General features: G+C 49.7%; 1 protein-coding gene across 1 annotated transcript in view; it reads left to right on the top strand.

Annotated features, from left to right (window-relative positions):
• The first annotated feature begins 377 nt into the window (after positions 1-377).
• The window catches only part of Parvb (parvin beta), an 82067-nt gene continuing 61701 nt past the window's right edge, over positions 378-20743 (top strand). The window contains exon 1 of the mRNA XM_040754053.1: positions 378-532. Within this exon, the coding sequence (XP_040609987.1) occupies positions 418-532 (115 nt within the window). The 5' untranslated portion in view covers positions 378-417. The remainder of the gene's footprint in view (positions 533-20743) is intronic.

Below are 20743 nucleotides of genomic sequence, written 5' to 3'. Positions count from 1 at the left end.
GCGTCCATCCCTAGGCCTGCGTTCTTCCTCCAGGAGCCCTTCCTGATTCTTCCTGCTGGGAAGCTTTTGGCTGAGCTTGCCTTGAAGGAAGGGTCACTGTGTGTGAGTCTACTGTCCCACAAAGGCACCCACTACATCCCAAGCATCGACCTAATAAGGGATGTCCGGGATCCTGGCAGAGACTCAACAGCTGACTTTACATATTTATGGGACTAATTGATTCTGGGCTTCCAGCACGCTGAGGCCGCACAAAAGGGGGGCGGTGGTGCCTGGCACCACACGCAGGGTCCCACTGCGTAGCGCTTGGGGAGCTCAGCTGCAGCACCAGACCTTGAGGTCAGTAGGCAGGGGCGGGGAAGCCGCGGCCGCGCCCTCCTGGCCACTCCCCAGCCGGCGGTGGGTGGCGCGCACTCGCATATGTCCTCCGCGCCACCGCGATCGCCCACCCCGCGGGCCCCCAAGATGAAGAAGGATGAGTCTTTTCTGGGCAAGTTGGGTGGCACGCTGGCGAGGAAGAAGAAGACCAGGGAGGGTGAGTGCTCCCCCGTGTCCTTTTGGCGCCAGCCGGGTGCCAGCGAAGTCCCCTGGGTGTCTGCTCCCTGTCTGCTCTGGCGGCTCCAATGAGCCCTCCCTCGGCGCCCAGGCTGCACTGCCCGCGCGCGACCTTTGCGACAGGCCGGTCCCTGTCCCAGAGACCTTTACAGTGCTGGCCCAGTGCCCAGGACGTGCGTCCTGCTCTGGACACAGGCTGAGCAGGCTATGGTTCTCGTGCCTACCCTTGTCGTGTGACACTCTCGTCACAGTGATTGGACACATGCGTGGTGGGGAGGACGGGCTGCTGACTACTTGGTGTCTGCACGCGTGGCTTGGTCCCTAAGCTGGGAGCCTGTGAAAAGGCACAAGTGAAAGGGAAGCCTGGAGCCAGGGCCACGAGCCCCCCCATCCCCACCCCAGGCCCCCAGTCAGGCATGTTGTACAGGAAAGTAATTTTAAAACGACATCCTTCTACTTTTTAAACTTTAATAAAACAGAATTTCAAGGGACGTAACTTCTGCTCCAGGGCCTGGGCCTCAATCATACTGCAGTTCCTAGTCCTCCCCTTGCAGAGACATTCCTGACTTTTCTATTGTTTTGGCCTGGAGGCTCTTGCCCTTGGGCTGAGGTTCCTGGCGCTCACCGGGAATGGGAGGGGCTTGCTGAGAGAAAGAGCAGGTAGAAAGAAGCCCCAGAGCCCGACTTCCTGAGGATTAGTTGGCTAGGGATCATCTGTTAGGCTGCTCAGAGGGTCTCCTCCAGCCACTGGGGCCAAATTTACTCCTAGAAAGCCTTCCTGGACCTTAAGGGACAAGCTAGTCCCAGGACGTTGACTGATAATCACCCGGTGCGCCCGAAGGACAGTAGTGATATATTTAGTCTTAAAGGAACCTTCAGGCCCTAAATTATGGGCGGACTCACTCATCTTGAAAGGCAGGGCATGTAGGGAAATGCAGAGCTTGTCTGAAGTGTGGTACTACCTCTACTTTGATAGAACCCATGAAGAGCCTGTGGCCCCCCACACCCTGCCCAGACTTGCCTTCCCAGACCTTCAACTCCACAACGTTCTTTACCAAACTAGACTGCCCAGTTCCCTGAGGGCAGACACTGGTCTCCTCCCCCACCCCTCCCAAGTCTTCTGTTGCAGACCCTCGGGGTTGGCTTGCATCGCTTTCATCGCTTTCATCTCCGTGAGGTCTCCGGTTGTCCCGGTTGCCTGTCTGGCGGAGTGTAATCATTGTGACCCTGCCTACAAGCCAGTTCTCTTCCTCTTACATGCTACGACAGTGGTGTGCCTGCGTTCATTCCATCATCTGGTTTTGGTTTTGTTTTTGAGTTGGGGTTATGGTGTGTCAACCACATCTGGACTCAAAGTCCTGGGATTACTTAAGATCCTCCTGCCTCAGTCTCTCCTGTATTGGAAACTGTGGTGTGTTGCCACCCGTTTGTGGCTTATCATCTATGTGAATCTGATGAGCTTTGGTTACTGTCCAGACCTCTGAAGTAGAGGGAAAGCTCAATCCTTCAGGGTCCTGGGATCCTAAGCTGCAATTGTCAGAGAGCTGGGGAACAGGGGTGGTGATGTTGGGGATAAAACCTAAGAAAGAAAATTATTCATAGAAAAGCATGTGTAAGAATGTGAATAGTAGCCGGGCGTTGGTGGCGCACGCCTTTAATCCCAGCACTCGGGAGGCAGAGCCAGGCGGATCTCTTTGAGTTCGAGGCCAGCCTGGTCTACAGAGTGAGTTCCAGGACAGCCTCCAAAGCCACAGAGAAACCTTGTCTCGAAAAACCAAAAAAAAAAAAAAAAAAAAAAAAAAAAGAATGTGAATGGTTCCATGTGTATGCACATGCATGTACAGGTTGGAAGTCATGCTGGGTGTCTTCCTCAATGTTCCTCATTATCTATGTTATCTATCTACTTACCTATCTATCTGTCTCTCTATCCATCCATCCATCCATCCATCCTCCCACCCACCCTGGCTGGCCTGGAACTTAATAGCCAGACTGGCTTGGAACTTAAGAGACCAACCTGGTTTTGCCTTCTGTGTGCTGCTCCACTGGGTTCCATCTTGTTTTTTTGAGGCAAGGTCTCTTACTGAACCAGGGGCTCTTTGACTTGGACCAGCAAGTCCCAAGGTCCTCTGTCTTCACCTCGTCTGATTTGAGATTATAGGTAAGCAACACTTACCTGGCTTTTGACTTTTTAAAAATGATCGGTGCTGGGGAAGGAACTCTGGTCCTCATGCAAACACTTTACCAACAGAGCTGCCTTCCCTGCCTCTTACAGCTTTTCTAGGTTGTACTTAGACTTTTGGAACATGAGGGATGCCCAAGCCAAGTAATGAGCTGGCCTCGGTTTCCAATCCTAAGTCCTTCTCTGCTTTGCTTGTATGGGAGCATGTGTATCCAGAAGACGGGACCAGTCTGGCCCAGTTTAAATACACCCAGAACCTCAGCAGCACCTCCCTCTGTCTGCTGCTTCTGCTGGTGTTGCCAGCCTGGTGGGTTAGCTAGGCCCTCTGCCTCGGTTTCCAAGGTTAGAGTACCTCTCACCCTTGTAACCAGAAAGCCACAAACCCTAACTGGTCTCTGAGGCAGGAGTAGAGGGAAAGATCAGCCTTGGAAGGGCTGAGTGACTTCCATGTGGTCCTCTGGGAAGAGGAGAAGGAATGGAGGGGCAAATGTGAAGACTGTGTAATGAGCTCTTGAATAATTGAGCATCGAGAGCTGCCAGTATTTCTGCAGACCTGTTGCCTTGGCAACTGGCCCTCCTGACTGCTCTTAGCCTTGACTTTGGGCCGTGGGAGCTTATGCATGGATGCCTGCTAGGGAATGACCGGGGAGGGTTTGGGCCTCCCCAGCCTTCCAGCCAAACACTTAGCTGTTTTTCCTCCTTTGTCCAAAAGTCCAGGGTGGATTGTGAACATTTCCTGAACTGAGGACCTCGGAAGTGGGGAGGGAATGGTTGGTGAAGTTCAAGGTTCAGGGACATATGGGCATTTAGCCTCACCCTGCCTCGCCGAGTAGCAAAGAGGGGACAAATGTTCCGTCACATTCCAGGAGGTGGAGCATGCTAGGGTGCCCAGCACAGGAAGCGTCTAAGAATGAACAGGGCGTGATTCAGCCCAGTGAAGGCACTATGGTTTCACGGGGTGGCCTGGTCAGAAAAGGGAAGTGTGACTAACTGTGCTCTTTGGAAAACGGAAGGGAACGCCTACAGCACTCAGCTTCCCCATGGGGAGTATGAGTCTGTGCCCTGAGAGGTCAGCAGCAAGCTTAAAACCTTTGGAGGTCAGGATATGGGGGGGGGCGGTAGATACTGAGAAAAGATGCCCCACACAGGGTCTCCTCTTACTGCCAAGGAAAGGTCATGAGTCCAAGGAGGGGGTTGGGACTGTAACTATGGCTGTTTAAATCCCAGAGGCACAACTGTCCTCCAGTAAGGCTCTGGGTGGTAAGGGGACAGGTTCAACTCCCCAAAAGGCCCTTCTGCTTCTAGGACAGGCAGCTAATGGCAGACACCACTCCCCAGGGACCAGTGTTGGGCTTTCTCAGAGAGCCCAGGCCACCAGGCCACGAGTGGAGTAGACAAGAGGTTTCTAGTCCCCAGCTGCCTTAAGACACACACGTGTAGCCGGGCGTTGGTGGCGCACGCCTTTAATCCCAGCACTCGGGAGGCAGAGGCAGGCGGATCTCTGTGAGTTCGAGGCCAGCCTGGTCTACAAGAGCTAGTTCCAGGACAGCCTCCAAAGCCACAGAGAAACCCTGTCTCGAAAAACCAAAAAAAAAAAAAAAAAAAAAAAGACACACGTGTAATGTATGATACATTAATACTATATAGCTATACAATTTATCAATTATCTATTATTAATTGTCTATATCTATTATCTATCATCTGTCAATTATTTCTATCTATCTATCTATCTGTCTATATTCTGTCTATATCTATGCACTTTTGGTTTCTAACAAGATGGAGTGCCTCCCCCCCTTGCTCACCAATTCTTCTGGTAGCAACTTGAGTTTTTGTCTCAAGGCCCACAGTTGACAGTGGGGCTACTCTCACCCTGAATGTTGGGATCAATGTAGAATGAAGAACTCCTGCTGCCTGGTCACCAGGTAATGCTAATTGCACTGCTTGTCTGACCCTCCCTTCCCCAAGGTCCTAAACTCTTGGATTTGAAAAGAAAAAAACAATCTCATAGTTTTGTCTTTTCTAGAATCATGAGCAGAACCCAAGTGCATGAGGCTTTTCACACTGGCTGCCTTCACTCACTGTCCAGCCAAGTTTCCTGTGTGTGGCTGTGGGCCACCGTGCCTGCCTCAGATGGTGTTGAGAGTCCAGCCCTGGCCCTTGCACATTCTACACACAGAGCTGGAGCCCAGCCACAAGCTTCTGAAACTACTAAGTGCTACGAGAGAAGAAAGAAGCTGCCTCAAATTCTCCCACATCCCAGTGGGTCCTAGTAGGAGAAGGGGGAGGGGAAGCCACTGTCTCCAGGGCCCAGACCCTGGGGGAATGTCGCTCCTAGACCTGAATACATCAGGAAACAGGTGACAGACAGCTGGCCGTGTGTGTACTTGGGACCTCAGGAGCCAACCTGGCTCAGGTCCCTTATTTAGGACACGGAGGCCTGGTTGGGGGAGGGGTGAGTAGGTGTGGGGATCTTGGGGATACACCGCTAGATTTGAGGAACTGGGATTCCCGCTGGAGCTAGTAGCCTGTTCTAGCTTGCTTCTCTGTTGCTGTGTTAAAACACCGACCAAAAGCAGCTTGAGGGAGGAAAGAGTGTATTTGGCTTATACTTCCTGGTCACAGTTCGTCGTTGAGGGAAGCCGGGCCGGGACTAAAGCAGGAGCCACAGAGGAGCTCCCTTCTTGGCTTCCTTCTGGCTCTTGTTCAGCCCGCTCATACGGGGACCCGAGCTCGCCTGTGTCAATCATCAATCCAGATCTTTCTCAAATAGACAGGGCCATAGGTCAATCTGATTGAGGCATTTCTTCCCAGGTTGTGTCAACTTGACAAGGAACCTAACCAGGACGTGTCTTCCATCGAGAACAAAAGGTGACTGTAAATTAGCTAGAGGAAGGAGGAAGTCCCCCAGAGAAGACCCCCTCAACCAGGCCCTCCTGGGGAAATTGCAGGGGACCGCCTTGTGGCTGGGCTGTGGTATGGCATGTGAGGCCATGATCTGCTACCGAGGGCGGTCCTGGGGTTCAGCAAGAATGCGCTGTTTGGGTGACATTCATTAGAAGCCCTGCAGGCCACATTGTGTGGACCGGACAGTGAGGAAACCAGTGGGATGTGGATGTAGGTGGAATCAGCCAGCCTCAGCGTAACCAGCCTCAGTGGGGTGGGAGCAGGTGAGGAATGGGGGCGTGTGCACTGTGATTTCTAGAATGTTCTAGTGGAAAGAGAAACAAGGAGCTGTGAGGCTCTAGAGAACCTGCCAATGAAGAGAAACTGGTCCACAGAGCCCTTGTCTAAACCCAGACCTGGGCACTGGGCATGGAAGCCAAGGGTGAGGGTGCTAAGCCCTTGCGGTACCACGGAGCTGAGCCCTTCTCTTCCCTAGATGGTCATTAAGCAGGTCGTCTTAATTGCTGAGAAAGAGGCTGCTCCTGGTCCAGGTTCCCCTTTTCTGAGCTGAGGTCCCCAGTACGTAGCCAGCTGTCCATCACCTGCTTTCTTGATGCCACCAGGTCCAGGAGCAGCACCCGCCCTGGGGCTTGGGCATCTCTGAGAGGACATGAGGGGGCTTCCATGGGGGCTGCATGTGGCTTCATCAGGTTTCTTGTCATTATTTTTCTGATCGTAAAATTAAGTCCAGGCCTTCCTCCAAGGGTTCTCATGCATTCTGTGGTCCCCGGGAGTGCCTTGATCTGTAGTGAGTGCTTTTCTTGGCAGCTTCCTGAGATCTCTTGGAAACTGACTTCAGCAGAGCAAGAGGTGCCTCTTGGCCCTGAGAGCTGTACCTCCTTCAGTCTCTACCTGTCTGAGCTAGGCTCTCTCCTGTAGAGCCATGATTCTCCCACGCTGCGGTCCTGGTTTCCCCAGAAGGATCCCATCATCCTTCCATTTGACCCAATGATCCTTAGAGGCACTCTGTTTTGAATTCCCATCTCACCCCGATGCTGCTCACTCCATTGCTCCCATCCAGTCCTCAGGATAATTAAGGGGTGTTTAGACAGTGTAAGTGGGCCAACCCCGGCTCCACTGGCTCTAAAGTGCTCCTTTGATTGATTCCGCCCTGCTGGGGCTGCCCAAGGTCAGCTCCCTGTACCTAGCTATTTTCTTCTCGGCAAATATGTGATTCATGGCAAGAAAAAAAAAAAAACCCGCTCTCGAAGAAAACAGTTTCTTCTCTTTGCATTGGCTGTGTGCTTCACTTTTTAGGAAAGTAAACGCCTAATGAGTATGTTTGGGCTGGAAAACATCCCAGTCTTATGAAGTGGAATATAAACTCAACTTGGCTTAATGGTGTTAATCTTGTCTTTGCTAATGGCTGTTGGGGTAAGAGAGTGCAGACATGAGCGATTCATTGCAGGCTTCTGCATCATTAATTCTTAGTAACATATGTTCCAAAGAGGGACTCTGGTTAGGAGTAAATACAGATCGAGGAAGAGTTTGCGTCCAGAGCACGCAGTGTCAGTGTGCACCACCAGCCCTGGCCAAGTGTGCTTGTGCTGTGGGGACCCACACACCTGGCTGTGGGACCTCACCTCCATTCTTGTGTTGGGTTGGATGGAGGCAGACGAATGCCATTGTTGTTCAGCTGAGTTGGTTCTGGCTGGTTAGCAGGGGTGCAGCTTGTTGGATATCAAGGGCAGTATTGTGTGGGGGGGTACAGTACAGCCTGGCTGCAGGGATGGCTGACTTCATCTCTATCAGCCTCAGTGTCTGCCCTCCCGAAGACATAGCAGCATCTTCTATACAATTCGAGGAAGGAACCAATAGGTCTTGTTAATGTGGGGTGGCTGCTAAGTAGTATTACTTCATGGTGAATGCTGGCAAGTGACTTTTGGTCAAGTGGGTTTCTGCTTGGGAGCAAACTTAGCTCAATTGCAGACTTCTGAGGCTGTGTCAGAGCCTAAGAGAAAAGGTGCTGGGAACCAAGTGCCTCCCAGCCTGTGCGTGTGGCGTTGCTGGAACAGAAACCTCTTCCTGGGCTCCCATCTTTCCAGCAACTCTGGCTGCCTCGTCCTTCAGAGTTCCAAGCAGCAGGTGGTTGGATGCTGGTGACAGTTGTAGAAGTCTCTGCCTACTAGAGTGTTGGGGCCCTAACTCTGTTCTAGCTGCATTCCTGTTGCTCTGGTCAAAACTCTGACAAACATAATACAGGGATCTGGTTCCAGCTGCAGGCTACTTCCGGTCGTCATTGCCAGGAAGTCAAGGAAGGGACTTGACGCAGCTCTAGCCACGGCCAGATAAGAGCAGAGGGAGAATGCTAGTCCTTAGTCCTCAGCCATCAAGGGCTCTGAGCCAGGGAATGGTACTGTCCACTTTCAGGCTGGGACTTCACATATCAATTAAGGCAACTAAGATAATCCCCTACTGCAGTGGTCCTCAACGTTCCTAATTCTTCAACCCTTTAATACAGTTCCTCATGCTGTGGTAACCCCCAACCATAACATTATTCCATTGCTACTTTGTAACTGTGATTTTGTTACTGTTATGAATCGTAATGTAAATATCTGTGTTTTCTGATGGTCTTAGGTGACCCCCAAGGGTTGAGAAACACTGCCCTGCAGAGGTAGAGCGATGGCTCAGTGGTTAAGAGCATAGGCTGCTCTTGCAGAGGACTGGGTTTGGTTCTCCTCACTCTCATGGTAGCTCACAAACACCCGTAACGCCAGCTCCCGAGGACCTGACACTCTCTTCTGATATCCCTGGACACCAGACACGCTTACATGCATGCAGGCATTCCCTGCCCCCAAACACAGACCATCCTGCACAGACACACCCACAGGCCAACCTTATCTAGAGAAACCCTCACTGACAATCTAACCAGAAAGTGAAAACTAAGCACATTGCCCCCAGCTGCTGTGACCTGGAATCAAGCTCTTGGAAGCCTTTGTTCTGTTCTACAACCCCCACCCCTGCACACACACACACACACACACACACACACACACACGTGGTCTGTGCTGCAGGCAGCAGGCTTGCAGAGCTGCAGATGCCTCCGAACTCTTGTTGACCCTGTGCTGAGCCTTTTCCAATGACTGTCAGCCCAGCCAGAAGAGCCAGGGAGTCTTAGCTGGCCACACCCCACTTACATTCAAGAGCAGAGAGAGAATGAATGCCGGGCAGGGCTCTTTCTTAGGCTTGTGTGTGTTGGTTGTTGAACACAAGGTCTTCAAGCTTGCTTAGACCTTCTGAAATGCCAACCTTGACTTTGCTATTTGACCCTTCCTTGTTGGTCAACCTGCGCACATTCTTCACTCGGGCTTGCCCACACAGCGCCACCTTGGGGGTTTATTCTTTTTAACAAGTATTGCTCTTTAGAAAAGTTATGCATCTTTATGCTTCTCATTTAAAAATTTACGCATCTCAAGAACCTAGGCTTTAATATTAAGTGATTGCAAAGTTAAAGAGGTTATAAAGATGTTTATATCTCCTAGGGTTCGTGTGCACTGTTGCTTAAGTCTGGAGGCTTCTGGAAGCAGCTGCCTGGTTCAGTGACCCCAAGCTGCCTGCTCTGTGGCCAAGGCTCAGGTTACTGCAGGGAGCTGGAACCCCCAGGCTGAAGCTTTAAATATACAGATGGAGCGGTCCCTGGCTCATCCCATGTAGTGTGGGTGACTATTTTAGTATCAGTGGGATTTGAGGGACATCTGTCCAAAGCTTGGTTGTTTTTCTTCTCCCCTTCTTCTTCTTCTTTTTAATTAACATTATCTTTCAAAGTAAGGATTATAGGTATCCGTACTCGAAGTGTGTGCATGTGTGTGTTTCTAGTGTGTGTATTTATATATAGATGTATGTATGCATGTTTTAGTTTCATTTCTGTTACTGTGACAAAAATATTTTGACCAAAAGTAACTCAAGGGAGAAAGGCTTATTTGGCTTATCATTCTAGAAACTTCACAATTGTGTGGAAGCCAAGATAGCTAGCTGGCCACATCACACTCACAGTCAAGAGCAGAGAGAATGAACACATGTACACTAGAGCTCAGCTCACTTTCTCTACTCTCCTACAGTCCAGGGCCCAAGCCCAGGGAATGGTGCCACTCTCAGTGGACTGGATCTCCTTAACTCAAGATGATCAAGACAGTCTTCCCACAGACATGCCCAGAAGTCAACCTGGACTAGACAGTCCTCATTGGAACCTTCCAAGTGACAATTACAACCAACTGTCACAATGTGAATATATATAAATATATGTGTTTATAGCTGTGTTTGTGTGTGTGTGTGTATTCTTGAGAGAGGACTACCTAAGACTTGAGAGAAACAGCAAAGAAATTTAAAACGAGCCAGAACAGAAGCCAAGTGGTCACAGTCACAGTGCCACCGAGACTCTGGGTCCTCCGACTTTGCTCGCTCTCCTCATGCATTTGTGCCTGTGTTACTCCACGTGGGCTGGAGAGTGACTCCTATCTTGTGGAAGAGCAGAAAGGCTGGCTGAGGGGAGGGTCTCAGAGCTTGCAGGGCTCTCATTCCCCTCAGCTGGAGATGTGACCAGCTGGGGATGTATCCTCTTCCTTACAGCTCCAGCCCTGGCATTTTGGTGACACTTAGCCCCAGAGTCAGGAAGAAGCCATGGGGGAGACTAATTGCTTGCATTCTGTGCTGAGTGGTGTGGAGGGCTGGACCCTGGTCATTTCATTCTGCCACTGTCTAAGAGGGCCTGGCTCAATTCCGCAGGCCCCACAAATCATCCTCCTTGTCTCAGAGCCTTAGCCACCCTGCTCTCTCGCCTCTCTAGAGCTTTCTGCCTGTCATTTATATGCTGCACCTTCTGCAACATGGGACACTGGTAACATCCTGTCAGTGTATGCCTTCATGAGGGATTAGTTTGGGACCTGTCTTCCCACTGGCCCGAGGTTCTGAGTCAGCTGTGTCATAGGGAAGTCGTGATGGGAAATGCTTATCAGTCATTTATACTTATTAAGTCCAAGCCTGGGTGTCCCAGTGATTGGGGCACTGGTCTTAGGGGTTTGAACTGGCCCTGGTAGACTTTGATCTTGGGAAATGGCCACCTCTGTCCTATACCTCAGCCTCCTCTTCTGTAAAGTTAGAGTGGGCATTCTGAACCTACAAAGATGGCATCCAAATAAGAAAGAGGCACACATCCCAGGAGAGCAAGGGGGGTCATAACAGATGCTGCACTGAAGAGGGGAGGCCCATGGCTATCACTCCTCGCTCAGAGGACTGCACCCTGGGGCCTCCTGAGTGGCTCTGCATGCTGCTGAGATTGGTGGAGGTGTGGCTACTAAGAGACTTGTGAGCAGTTTTCTCACATCTGTCTGTCTGACCATCCATCCATCCATTATCTGTCTGTCTGTCTATATCTATCTATCTATCACCCATCATTCATTCATCATCTATTTTTCTACCATCATTCATCCATCCATCCATCTATCCATCTATCCATCATCTATCCATCCATCCACCCGTCCATTGTTTACCCATTTATCCATCTGTCATCTGTCCATTCACCTACCGTCTACCTATCATTCATCCATCCACCATCTGTCCATCCATCCATCATCCATCCATCTGTGTCTGTGTATGGATATCAGAGGAAAACTTTCAAGAATAATTACTCTCCTTCCTCCATATGGGTTCCACGGGTTGAACTCAGGTTGTCAGGCTTGGCAGCAACCACCTTTATTCTCCCGGCCTTCTTGCTAGCCCTTAATTTTCTTTAAAATGGAAGCTGCATCTTCCCTCTGCCCTGGCAATTTCACTCTCAAGATGTCCTACTCAAACCAAACAGACACCTGTGTTCCTAAAAAGACACAGAAACTCAGCAAAGCTCCTGAACTCAGCAGCAATGGAAGAAATAATGGATAGGATGGACACTCACAGGCAGGTCGTGACAAGGAACACACACACGGTGGTACAGATACTCAGCAATGCTCTCTACCCATCAGAAGCAGCCAGCACCACAGGAGCAGGTACTGTGACTCCAGAAAGTTCGGCAAAACAGGCCACTCTGGGAGTCACCTAGTGGATGTCTGTGGTGAGGCAGGGATCATGATGGAGGGGTGTGATCTAGGGAATCTGCTCTCCTTCACAGAGACTGGGAAGCAGAGGGGGAGGAATGGGTGGAGGCGGGCGTGTCTTTTCTATCATGAGAAGGGTTTAGGATGTGCAGGTGCTCTTCCCTGCTAACGCCCATGGAATATGCGCTTAATATCAACACATGTCATGGTGTGTGAATTTCAACTCAGAAAAAAAAAAAAGGGCTGTAAATACACACTGAAGGATGTGTGTGTCACCGCAATGCCGAACATTGCAGAAGGTATGGCATGTAAATGACAGGCAGAGAGCTCTGGAGAGAGGAGATGGGGCAGGCGCTCAGGGCTCTGAGCCAAGGAGGATTGTGGGGCCTGCAGGACTGACCAAGGAATGGCCAGGGAGAATCAGAATCTGCTCCGGTAGCAGAATGCAACTGCCTAGGTCCAGTCTTCCATTCCACTCTGTACAGGGTGCGTGTAAGAATGGTACTGATGCCAGAGAAGGTATTTTGAAATTAATAAAAATATCAGGTGTGATCAATCCCAAAGATGTCTGCACCTCAGTGCCCAAGCCTTTGGGGATGTGCTGTCTAACATGGTCGGAGCGGTCTGAGGGTCCCATTAAGGAGCAGTAGTGATGAACTTGGATTTTCAGTGTGCACAGTGTGGTCACTGGTGTTAGGCTGTTGCTGCTATGACAGAACAGCCTAGAGAAGCATCTGAGGTAAGGCTGCATTTATTCTGGAGGTGGGCTTCAGCCCATGGTCACGTGGCTCTGTTTTTTATGGGCCTGTGGTGATGCAATGCATCATGGGAAGGGCCTGGTGGAGCATGGATGCTTGCCTCACAGTGGCCAGAAAAGCAGAGAGATGTGCTGTGGCTAGGACAAGGTGTCTTCAGTAAGCCGGATCTTCCCTCAGGCGGGTCCCCACCCCCCATATGTGATCATTCCATCGAGGTGGTGACTGTTAATTAGGGCAGAGCCTCAGTGCCCAAAGACCATTAGCCTCTGATCCAGGAGGCATTTGGATTCAAACATGTAACACTTGGCTTGGTGGCCTTTCTCTTTCCCTTCTCTTTTTTAATCATGACTTTTGTACACGTATTTATTTATTTATTTATTTATTTGTGGATGTGGAGGTCAGAGGGCACCTCTTGGGAGTCTGTTCTCTCCTATCATGTGGGTCCCAGGGATTGAACTCAAGTTGTCAGGCTTGGCAGCAGTCCGGTTTGTCTGCTGAGCCCTCTTGTTGGCCCCTTTCTTCTTCCCCACCCTCTGCTTCTTTCTTTCTTTCTTTCTTTCTTTTTTTCCACCAGTGGGGATCGAACCCAGGGCCTCTCACATGCTAGGCAAGTGTCCTGCCACTGCGCTGTCTTGCTGGAGAAGAGTGAGCGGGCAGCCATCGGGGGAGCAGCGGAGGGAAGCAGAGCTGAGGAAATGCTGTGGGTGTGGGGCGGTGGGTGGGGATCTACGGAAGCTAGAACTCCTTGTGGTGCTTCTTCTGAGGGCTGCAGCCCTGAAGACAGCCTAGGTTTAGACACGATGTCCAGGACTACAGGGTTGAATGTCCGTGTGGTTTTAAGCCTTTATCTCTAATTTCTCAACACAGTCATTGGACACCAGTGACTGCTGACAGACTGCAGAGATGCGAGAGGGAGGAAAAATGTCAGCCTTGGTCTTCACATGTTTCCATAGCTTGTGGATTTTAAAATAAGGCCTGTGTGTGTGTGTGTGTGTGTGTGTGTGTGTGTGTGTGTGTGTGTGTGTGTGACATTAGCTACACAGGTGCCAACACCTTTCTGTTACCATGTCACCCTCAGTCAGCCCATTGCCACCCCTCCTGTCTTAGGGTTTCTATTGTTGTGAAGAGACACCATGACCACAGCAACTCTTATAAAGGAAAACGTTTAATTGGGGCTGGATTACAGTTCAGAGGTTTAGTCCATTATCGTCCTGGCAGGACACATGGCAGGCAGACACGGTGCTGGAGAAGGAGTTGAGAGTTCTACATCTGGGTCCACAGGCAGCAGGAAGAGACTGTCACGCTAGGCCTGGATTGAGCATCTAAGACCTCAAAGCGGGTGATCAGGAACACTTCTTCCAACAAGGTCACACTCCTAGTAGTGCCACTCCTAATGAGCCTGTGGGAGAGCATTTTCTTTGAAACCACCACGCCTCCCACTCTGCCCGTCGGATGGAGAAGAAATGCCAGAGGAGAGGAAAAGGCTGGTCATTGGAGGGGAGCGACGACACACAGCAGGACCACCCAGCATGGAGCATTTGGGTAGCCACTTTCCCATGGGACTCAGCAGGGGCTGGCGCTGGTTGCCCAGGGCTCATCTCTGTCATCTCTTTCCCAGGGTGACTTGGTCCAGGTGTGGGCTCCTACAGAGGCGAGCCGGGAAGATGTACCTCTCACGGGCACAGTGAGGACATTTCTAACTTCCTGTGTGCTGTTTAGAAGCCTTTTGCCAAGGGGAGAGAGTGTTGTCCTGAAATGTATGCAGGAGATGTGTTATTAGGATAATGAGATTTTAATGATTTGAGATTTTGTTGGAGCAGCATACACAGAATTTTAATGTTATTGTATGCAGCTGCTGGTGTTACTGTTTTATTTGTTTGCTCAGCCTCATTGCAAGGATGCATTTCTACAATTATTTAGTTTGCTCTCATGGAAATCTGCTTTTATGCCATTCTTAATGTTCTTGTTGAGCGAGTCTTTTGGGAGAAGAATATATACATATAGTCTTTAAAATTATATATATTAATATCATATGTAACATTATTATAATTACAATATAATTATATTATAAATACATATTAATATCCTATAGTCACATACTAATTTATAATATGTAATTATACATATTTGTATTATTTATTATATTATGTATATAAAATATATAATATGTGTTATATATGCGTATTTTATATATATACATACATACATACATATATATATATATATATATATATATATATATATATATATATATACTGGGAGCTGGCTTGATCAGAAAGGGAATGTTAGCATAGGGTTTCCATTTCTGTTCCTTATTCATAAAAACCAAAGTAGAAACAACCCCAGGGCCATTAACTGATAACGAGGGGGGACAATGTGGTATATCCACAAAGTGGAATAGTCTACAGCAGCAAAAAGGGAGGAAACATTGGCATATGCTGCAACATGAATGGATCTGGAATGTCCTGAGAATCCATTCACAAAAGGGCAAATGTTGTGGGATGAAAAATTCGGAGCAGGCAAGTCAACAGGGCCCAAAGGTAGACAGACAGGTGGTCGTTGGAGAGTGGGGGCTAGGGAATGAGTGTTAATGGGTGCTTCTTGGTGGGAGGGAGGGTAGAGAATGCTTTTAAGTTGATGGTCGTAATGGTTGCATCATCGCACACTGAATATTCTGAAAGTTGCTGACTCCTGTCCTTAAATAGGGTAGTTATACAGAGTGTGAATTCTGTCTCAGTTGAGCTTGTAAAATGCAGACTCTGCAGAGACATGGAGTTCTGGCTTGCTAGCATCTTCCTCCAGGTGTGTGAGCGTGCATACGTGTGTGTGTGTGTGTGTGTGTGTGTGTGTGTGTGTGTGTGTATGCCTGTGTGGGCACTTGTGCACAGAGGTCAACCTCAGGTTGTGCCCCTCAGGTGCTATGCACTACTTTTAGAGACAGGGTTCCCCTGGAACTCACTGATTGCCTGATTGCACTAGGCTGGGCAGCAAGCCCTGTGAACCCTCCTGCCTTCTTCCACCACTTCAGGATCCCCTGCTCACCCCCACCCCCCCACCCCCATGCTGGGACAGCAGACTTGCACTATTCTGCCCTGTGTTTCATGCTGGTTGGAGTCTGCGGCTGGTGTTGGTTGTCTAGATGGTTGCATTCATTCAATGAGGCTCTGAGCACATGTGTTCAGTCTACTCACCGGAATCTCAGGATAGGGAAGCCCCAGACATGATGTCCTCTTTCTTACCCTGTGTTAGTAGTCAGAACTGTAGGCTCGGCACACGGTCAAATAAAAGTAGACAGTGGCTGTTAGAATCTCCTGAAGGTGGGATTCACCACACCCAAGATAAACGATAAATAGGTGTCTATTAGGGAAGCACTTGTACAGATAAGAGTCAATAACTGCTGTCATGGCCTCCCTGCTCCAGAAGATGCAGTCTCTGCCCTTCCAGCGCTCTCTGCAACCCAAGGAGCTAACCCTGCCTCTATCTCAGAATGCACCTGAAACCACGCCCAAAGGGTGTGGCCACCACTACAAGTTTACTGGTAAGGCAAGATGCCTCTACAGTCTCACACTGCTGGCCTCTCTCTAGAGCTCATGATTGAGCCCAAGAGCCCAAGGCAGTTTACACACTAGGCCAGCACCAGACCCTGAGCTGCATCCCCAGTTCTCTTTCTCTCTCTCTCTCTCTCTGTCTTTTTTTTTCTTTGTTAGATAGGATATCCCTGTGTCAGCTTGGCTGGCCTGGAACTCATTAAGTAGACCAGCATCGGCTGCCTTACCTTTGAGGGCTGGGATTAAAGGCATTTACCACATCATGCCTGGTTGTCTTTGCTTTTAATTTATTGACAATATTTTTCACATTTTTATTAAAATTATAGTCCCAGGGGCTGGAGAGATGACCCAGCAGTTAAGAACATTTTCTGCTCTTTCAGAGGTCCAGGGTTCAGTTCCCAGAACACACATATATTAAACTATATTACATTCCAGTTCTAAGGGATCTGTCACCCTCTCCTGGTCTCCTTGGGCACTGCATGTATGGATATATATATATATATACATATATATATATATATACACATATACACACACACACACACATACATACACACACACACACAGGCAAACACTCTAATACTCAGTGTAAAAATAGTAAGCCTAAAAAGATAAAAATAAGCTGGGCAGTGGTGGCGCACTCCTTTAATCCCAGCACTCAGGAGGCAGAGGCAGGTGGATCTCTGTGAGTTTCAGACCAGCCTGGTCTACAGAGGGAGTTCCAGGACAGCCTCCAAAGCCACAGAGAAAATCCTGTTCCAGACTTATTTATCCGGGTCTGTCTGCCTGAGCGTGAACAGTCCAGTGAGGTGGCACACACCTTTAATCTAGTACTATAAAGTCAGCAAGCTGAACCTGGGAGCTTCCCTCTGGCCAGAGGAAGGTGGGGGCTGTCCCCAGCTGTGGTGGATACAGTTCTTGCCCATGAGACAGATAGGAGCCACAAAGAACATGGGATTAACCCGGAAAAGGCTGGTCAGAAGAGGAATGAGGCAGCATGGCCTGCCTGGATGGTTATTCCAGGTTTCTTGTTTGTGTGTGGTGCTTTGCCTGCATGTGTGTCTGTGCACTGTGTGTGTGCAGTGCCTGTGGAGGCCAGAAGAGGGCACCAGAGCCCCTGAGACTGGAGTCACAGACAGTTGTGAGCCACCCAGGTCCTATGGAAGAGCAGCCAGTGCTCTTAGCTGTGGAGCCATCTCATCTCTCTAGCCCCTGCTGTGGAGTTTTTTTGGGGGGGGGTGGGGAGGCATTACCAATGGAGCCTTTCTTGTTCTTGGTAACCTCAACCCAGGGAGCTAGGTGCTGGAGGATGATGGTCACCAACGCTGCCACAAGTCAGTGGTGTCCTGATTTGCTATTTGGTGCTTAGAGTAAAATAAACAGGGTCAAGCAGTGATCACAGTGAAAGAAGATTTTATTAAAGTGAAGAGAGCCCGAGTGGGAGGGGCTGTAGCCCATGGCTTTTAAGGGTTTGCTGCAGAAGTTGGATGAAGACTAAGGTCATCTTTATTGAGACTGGTCTTTTTTTTTTTTTTTTTTTTTTTTTTTTTGGTTTTTCGAGACAGGATTTCTCTGTGGCTTTGGAGGCTGTCCTGGAACTCTCTCTGTAGACCAGGCTGGCCTCGAACTCACAGAGATCTGCCTGCCTCTGCCTCCCGAGTGCTGGGATTAAAGGCGTGCGCCACCAACGCCTGGCCGAGACTGGTCATTTTGGGGCACGTCACAGGCAGAGTCAGTAAGGAGTCCACATGTCCTTTGCTTGCTCCCCGAGCCGATATGAGAGGCACCCATAGGGGATGGGGTCCTGTGCGCTGTGTGACTAAGTCACGATCTCCCACAGACCATTGCTTTTGCTTCCAGTGCAATGCTAACTCCTGTCTAAACATGAGTTCAGCCATTCGCTACTTGGAGAGAACCAATGATGTGTTTTTTGTTGGCGGGGGTCTCAGGAACCCTAAGCACTGGGCCCTGCACCCCTCTCACCACTTCCTGTCACGGGAGCCTCCAGGCCAGGCTTGTGCTCCGAGTACTGTGCTGCCTCCTTCAGCCTGAGACGAGTTTCGTTTTACAGATAGGGAAACTGAGGCCTTGAGAGAGGTGAGATGCCTGGTCTCTTGCTGAGTGGTCTTATCTCCATGGGTGACTTCTGTGGGTATCAGATGGTGTCTAAATGAAAAGGCCAGCAGCCATGGCTCTGGCTGGACACTCAGCCCCCTGAGGCCCTCCTCCATGGTAGGCACTAGGCAAAGATCAAAGCCCATCTCTCAAGTTTAGCTTCTGTCTGATTAAATGGGTAATTGCTCCACACTTCTGAGGGGGAGGCTGAGAATAGCCAAGCACTAAGACACTGACCCATGTCCACACCCACCCCACGGGCTACGCCTTTTAACAGGCATAAAAAAATCCACCAAGTGGCCATGGTGGAAGCCACATAGAGTGAGCGAGTGTTACGGCCGATGGGAGATACTGGACTCCTCCAGTTGTACAGAGCCCTCCGAGGCCACATCCCCGCACGGTAGCCCTGCTTCCTGGTTACTGTTTTCCTTGTGTTGGATTCATCTAATTTTAAACACCATTACAGAGCACATTGTAGAGAACCCTAGGGGCCCACAACAGCCCCAGAGAAGGAACTGGAAACCAAACTCAAAGTGGCATCTTGTTCCTGTGAGCGGAGGGAGGTAGCTGTCTAGGAGGGGCTGGCTCCTCACGGGCTTAACCATCCGAAGCCCAGAAGGATAGTTTTTTCTTTTTCTACACTAGAGACTGAACCCAGGTTCTAGGGCATTGTCAGGGGAGCACTGTGCCACTGAGATGGCTGCCTCCCACTCTTATATTGAGACAGGGTCTCACCATGTAGCCCAGGCTATCCTTGAATGTCCCTATCCTCCTGCCTCAGCCTTCTGCACGCTGAGTTTGCAGGCATGTGCCTCCACCTAGCTGAGGGTGTGGATAGAACAGTTAGGAATTTCACCTTTCCACTTAAGCCACCAAGAACCAGCTCCGTCCCTTGATGTCTGTAGTTATGCAATGTGGGGATGGTTGTCATCACTGGACTTGACTTTGGCCCTGGTAGGGTTAATTAAGAGGTGACCTCAAGGTTACCTTGTGTTGCACCTTCTTGAGTTTATACTATTGTAGGTACTGGCCTGTGTCTTTGAGCCCAGGTTCTTTTAATGTCTCAGTCTTTATCTACAACTGGGGTCTTCTGTAAAGGGTACAGTTAATCGATATTTCCTCTTCAGAAGGCAAGCTGGCTCTGTTGCACTGAACTGTGGTGTGGCAACCATAGATGGTATGGAAATAGATGAGTCTAACTCTGTTCCAATAAAGCTTTATTGACAAACACCAGCTGAGGGCCAGTTGTCCTGAACTGTCATCTGCTGAGTCTTGGTCTGTGCCATAGTTTGGATGCCATAGATCAGAGGCATGATTTAGTCCCCTCTCCCCTCTCTTTCTTCAGTGTGTGTGTGTGTGTGTGTGTGTGTGTGTGTGTGTGTGTGAACCCATGCATGTGTCCCTCCCTCTCTCCCTCTGGTCTCTCTGTCTCTATGAGTCTCTCTGTGTTTGATTTACCTGCCTGTGTGTGGCCAGAGATCAACTTCAGTTATCTTCCTTGACTGATTTCCACAGTGTTTATTTATTTACTGTTCTTTTTAAGTATATGAGTATATTGCACCGCATGGAGGTCAGAAAAAAGCATCAGATCCCCCGGGACTGAAGTTACAGGTGAATGTTAACAGCTATGTGGTTGTTGGGAGTCATACCTGGGTCATCTGGAAGAGCAGTCAGTGCTCTTAAACACTGGGCTATCTCTCCAGTCCCTCCACCTTATTTTTTTGAGACAGACTTTCACTGCATCTGGAGCTGGATATTTTTGTGAGGCTGGTTGACCAGTGAAACCCCAGGATCTACCCATCTCCTCCCCCAGCACTGAGATTGTGTGTGTGAGCCTCCACACCCAGCTGTTATGTGGGAACTGGATATCTGAACTCAGGTTTGCATGTGACAGCAAGCCTTTTATCAACTGAGCCTTCGCCCCAGCTTGGGTACTTTCTGTGGACTGTCTTCCGTAATTTCAGGGCCTCTGCATGAGCTGCCTGCCTGCTACAAGCATAGTAAGTATGATTTTGGGTTTTCGATGTTTGAAAATTGCGGTGCTTGGGGGACAGCTCAGTGGATAAGATGCTGCCATGCAAAGCAAGAGGATCTGAGTTTGCATCTCCAGCACCCATGTAAGAGTCCGTCACCACTGTGGTACTTAATCCTCTGATCACTTCCTAGCTTCATCTCTTCTTAATCTACTATTTAAAAAGGTGTTCGGGCTGGACCGACGGCAGTGGCACACTCCTTTAATCCCAGCACTCAGGGGGCAGAGGCAGGCCGATCTCTGTGAGTTTGAGGCCAGCCTGGTCTACAAAGTGAGTTTCAGGTCAGCTGGGACTGTTACACACAGAGAGAAACCCTGTCTTGAAAAACCAAAACAAGCAAACAAACAAATGAATAAATGTTCCAGCAGCCTCACCCACACTGTTCTGCGTTCTCCACGGTCTCATGTATTCTAGCCTGGTGGCTCAGTGACCCAGATGGGGCTCAGCCCCATCCACTTCCCGTTCTCACGTTTGCTTGTTTGTGGTGTGTTGAGACAGCCTCACCATGTAGCCCAGACTGGCCTTGAACTCACTCCCTCTGCTTTTGCCTCTGAGTGCTAGGGTCAGAGAGACGTTCCCCTATGCCGGC

This window comes from Mesocricetus auratus, unplaced genomic scaffold (genome assembly GCF_017639785.1).
Source record: "Mesocricetus auratus isolate SY011 unplaced genomic scaffold, BCM_Maur_2.0 Super-Scaffold_100010, whole genome shotgun sequence".
In the NCBI taxonomy this organism is placed as follows: domain Eukaryota; kingdom Metazoa; phylum Chordata; class Mammalia; order Rodentia; family Cricetidae; genus Mesocricetus; species Mesocricetus auratus.
This window is presented reverse-complemented; position numbering and strand designations above follow the sequence as displayed.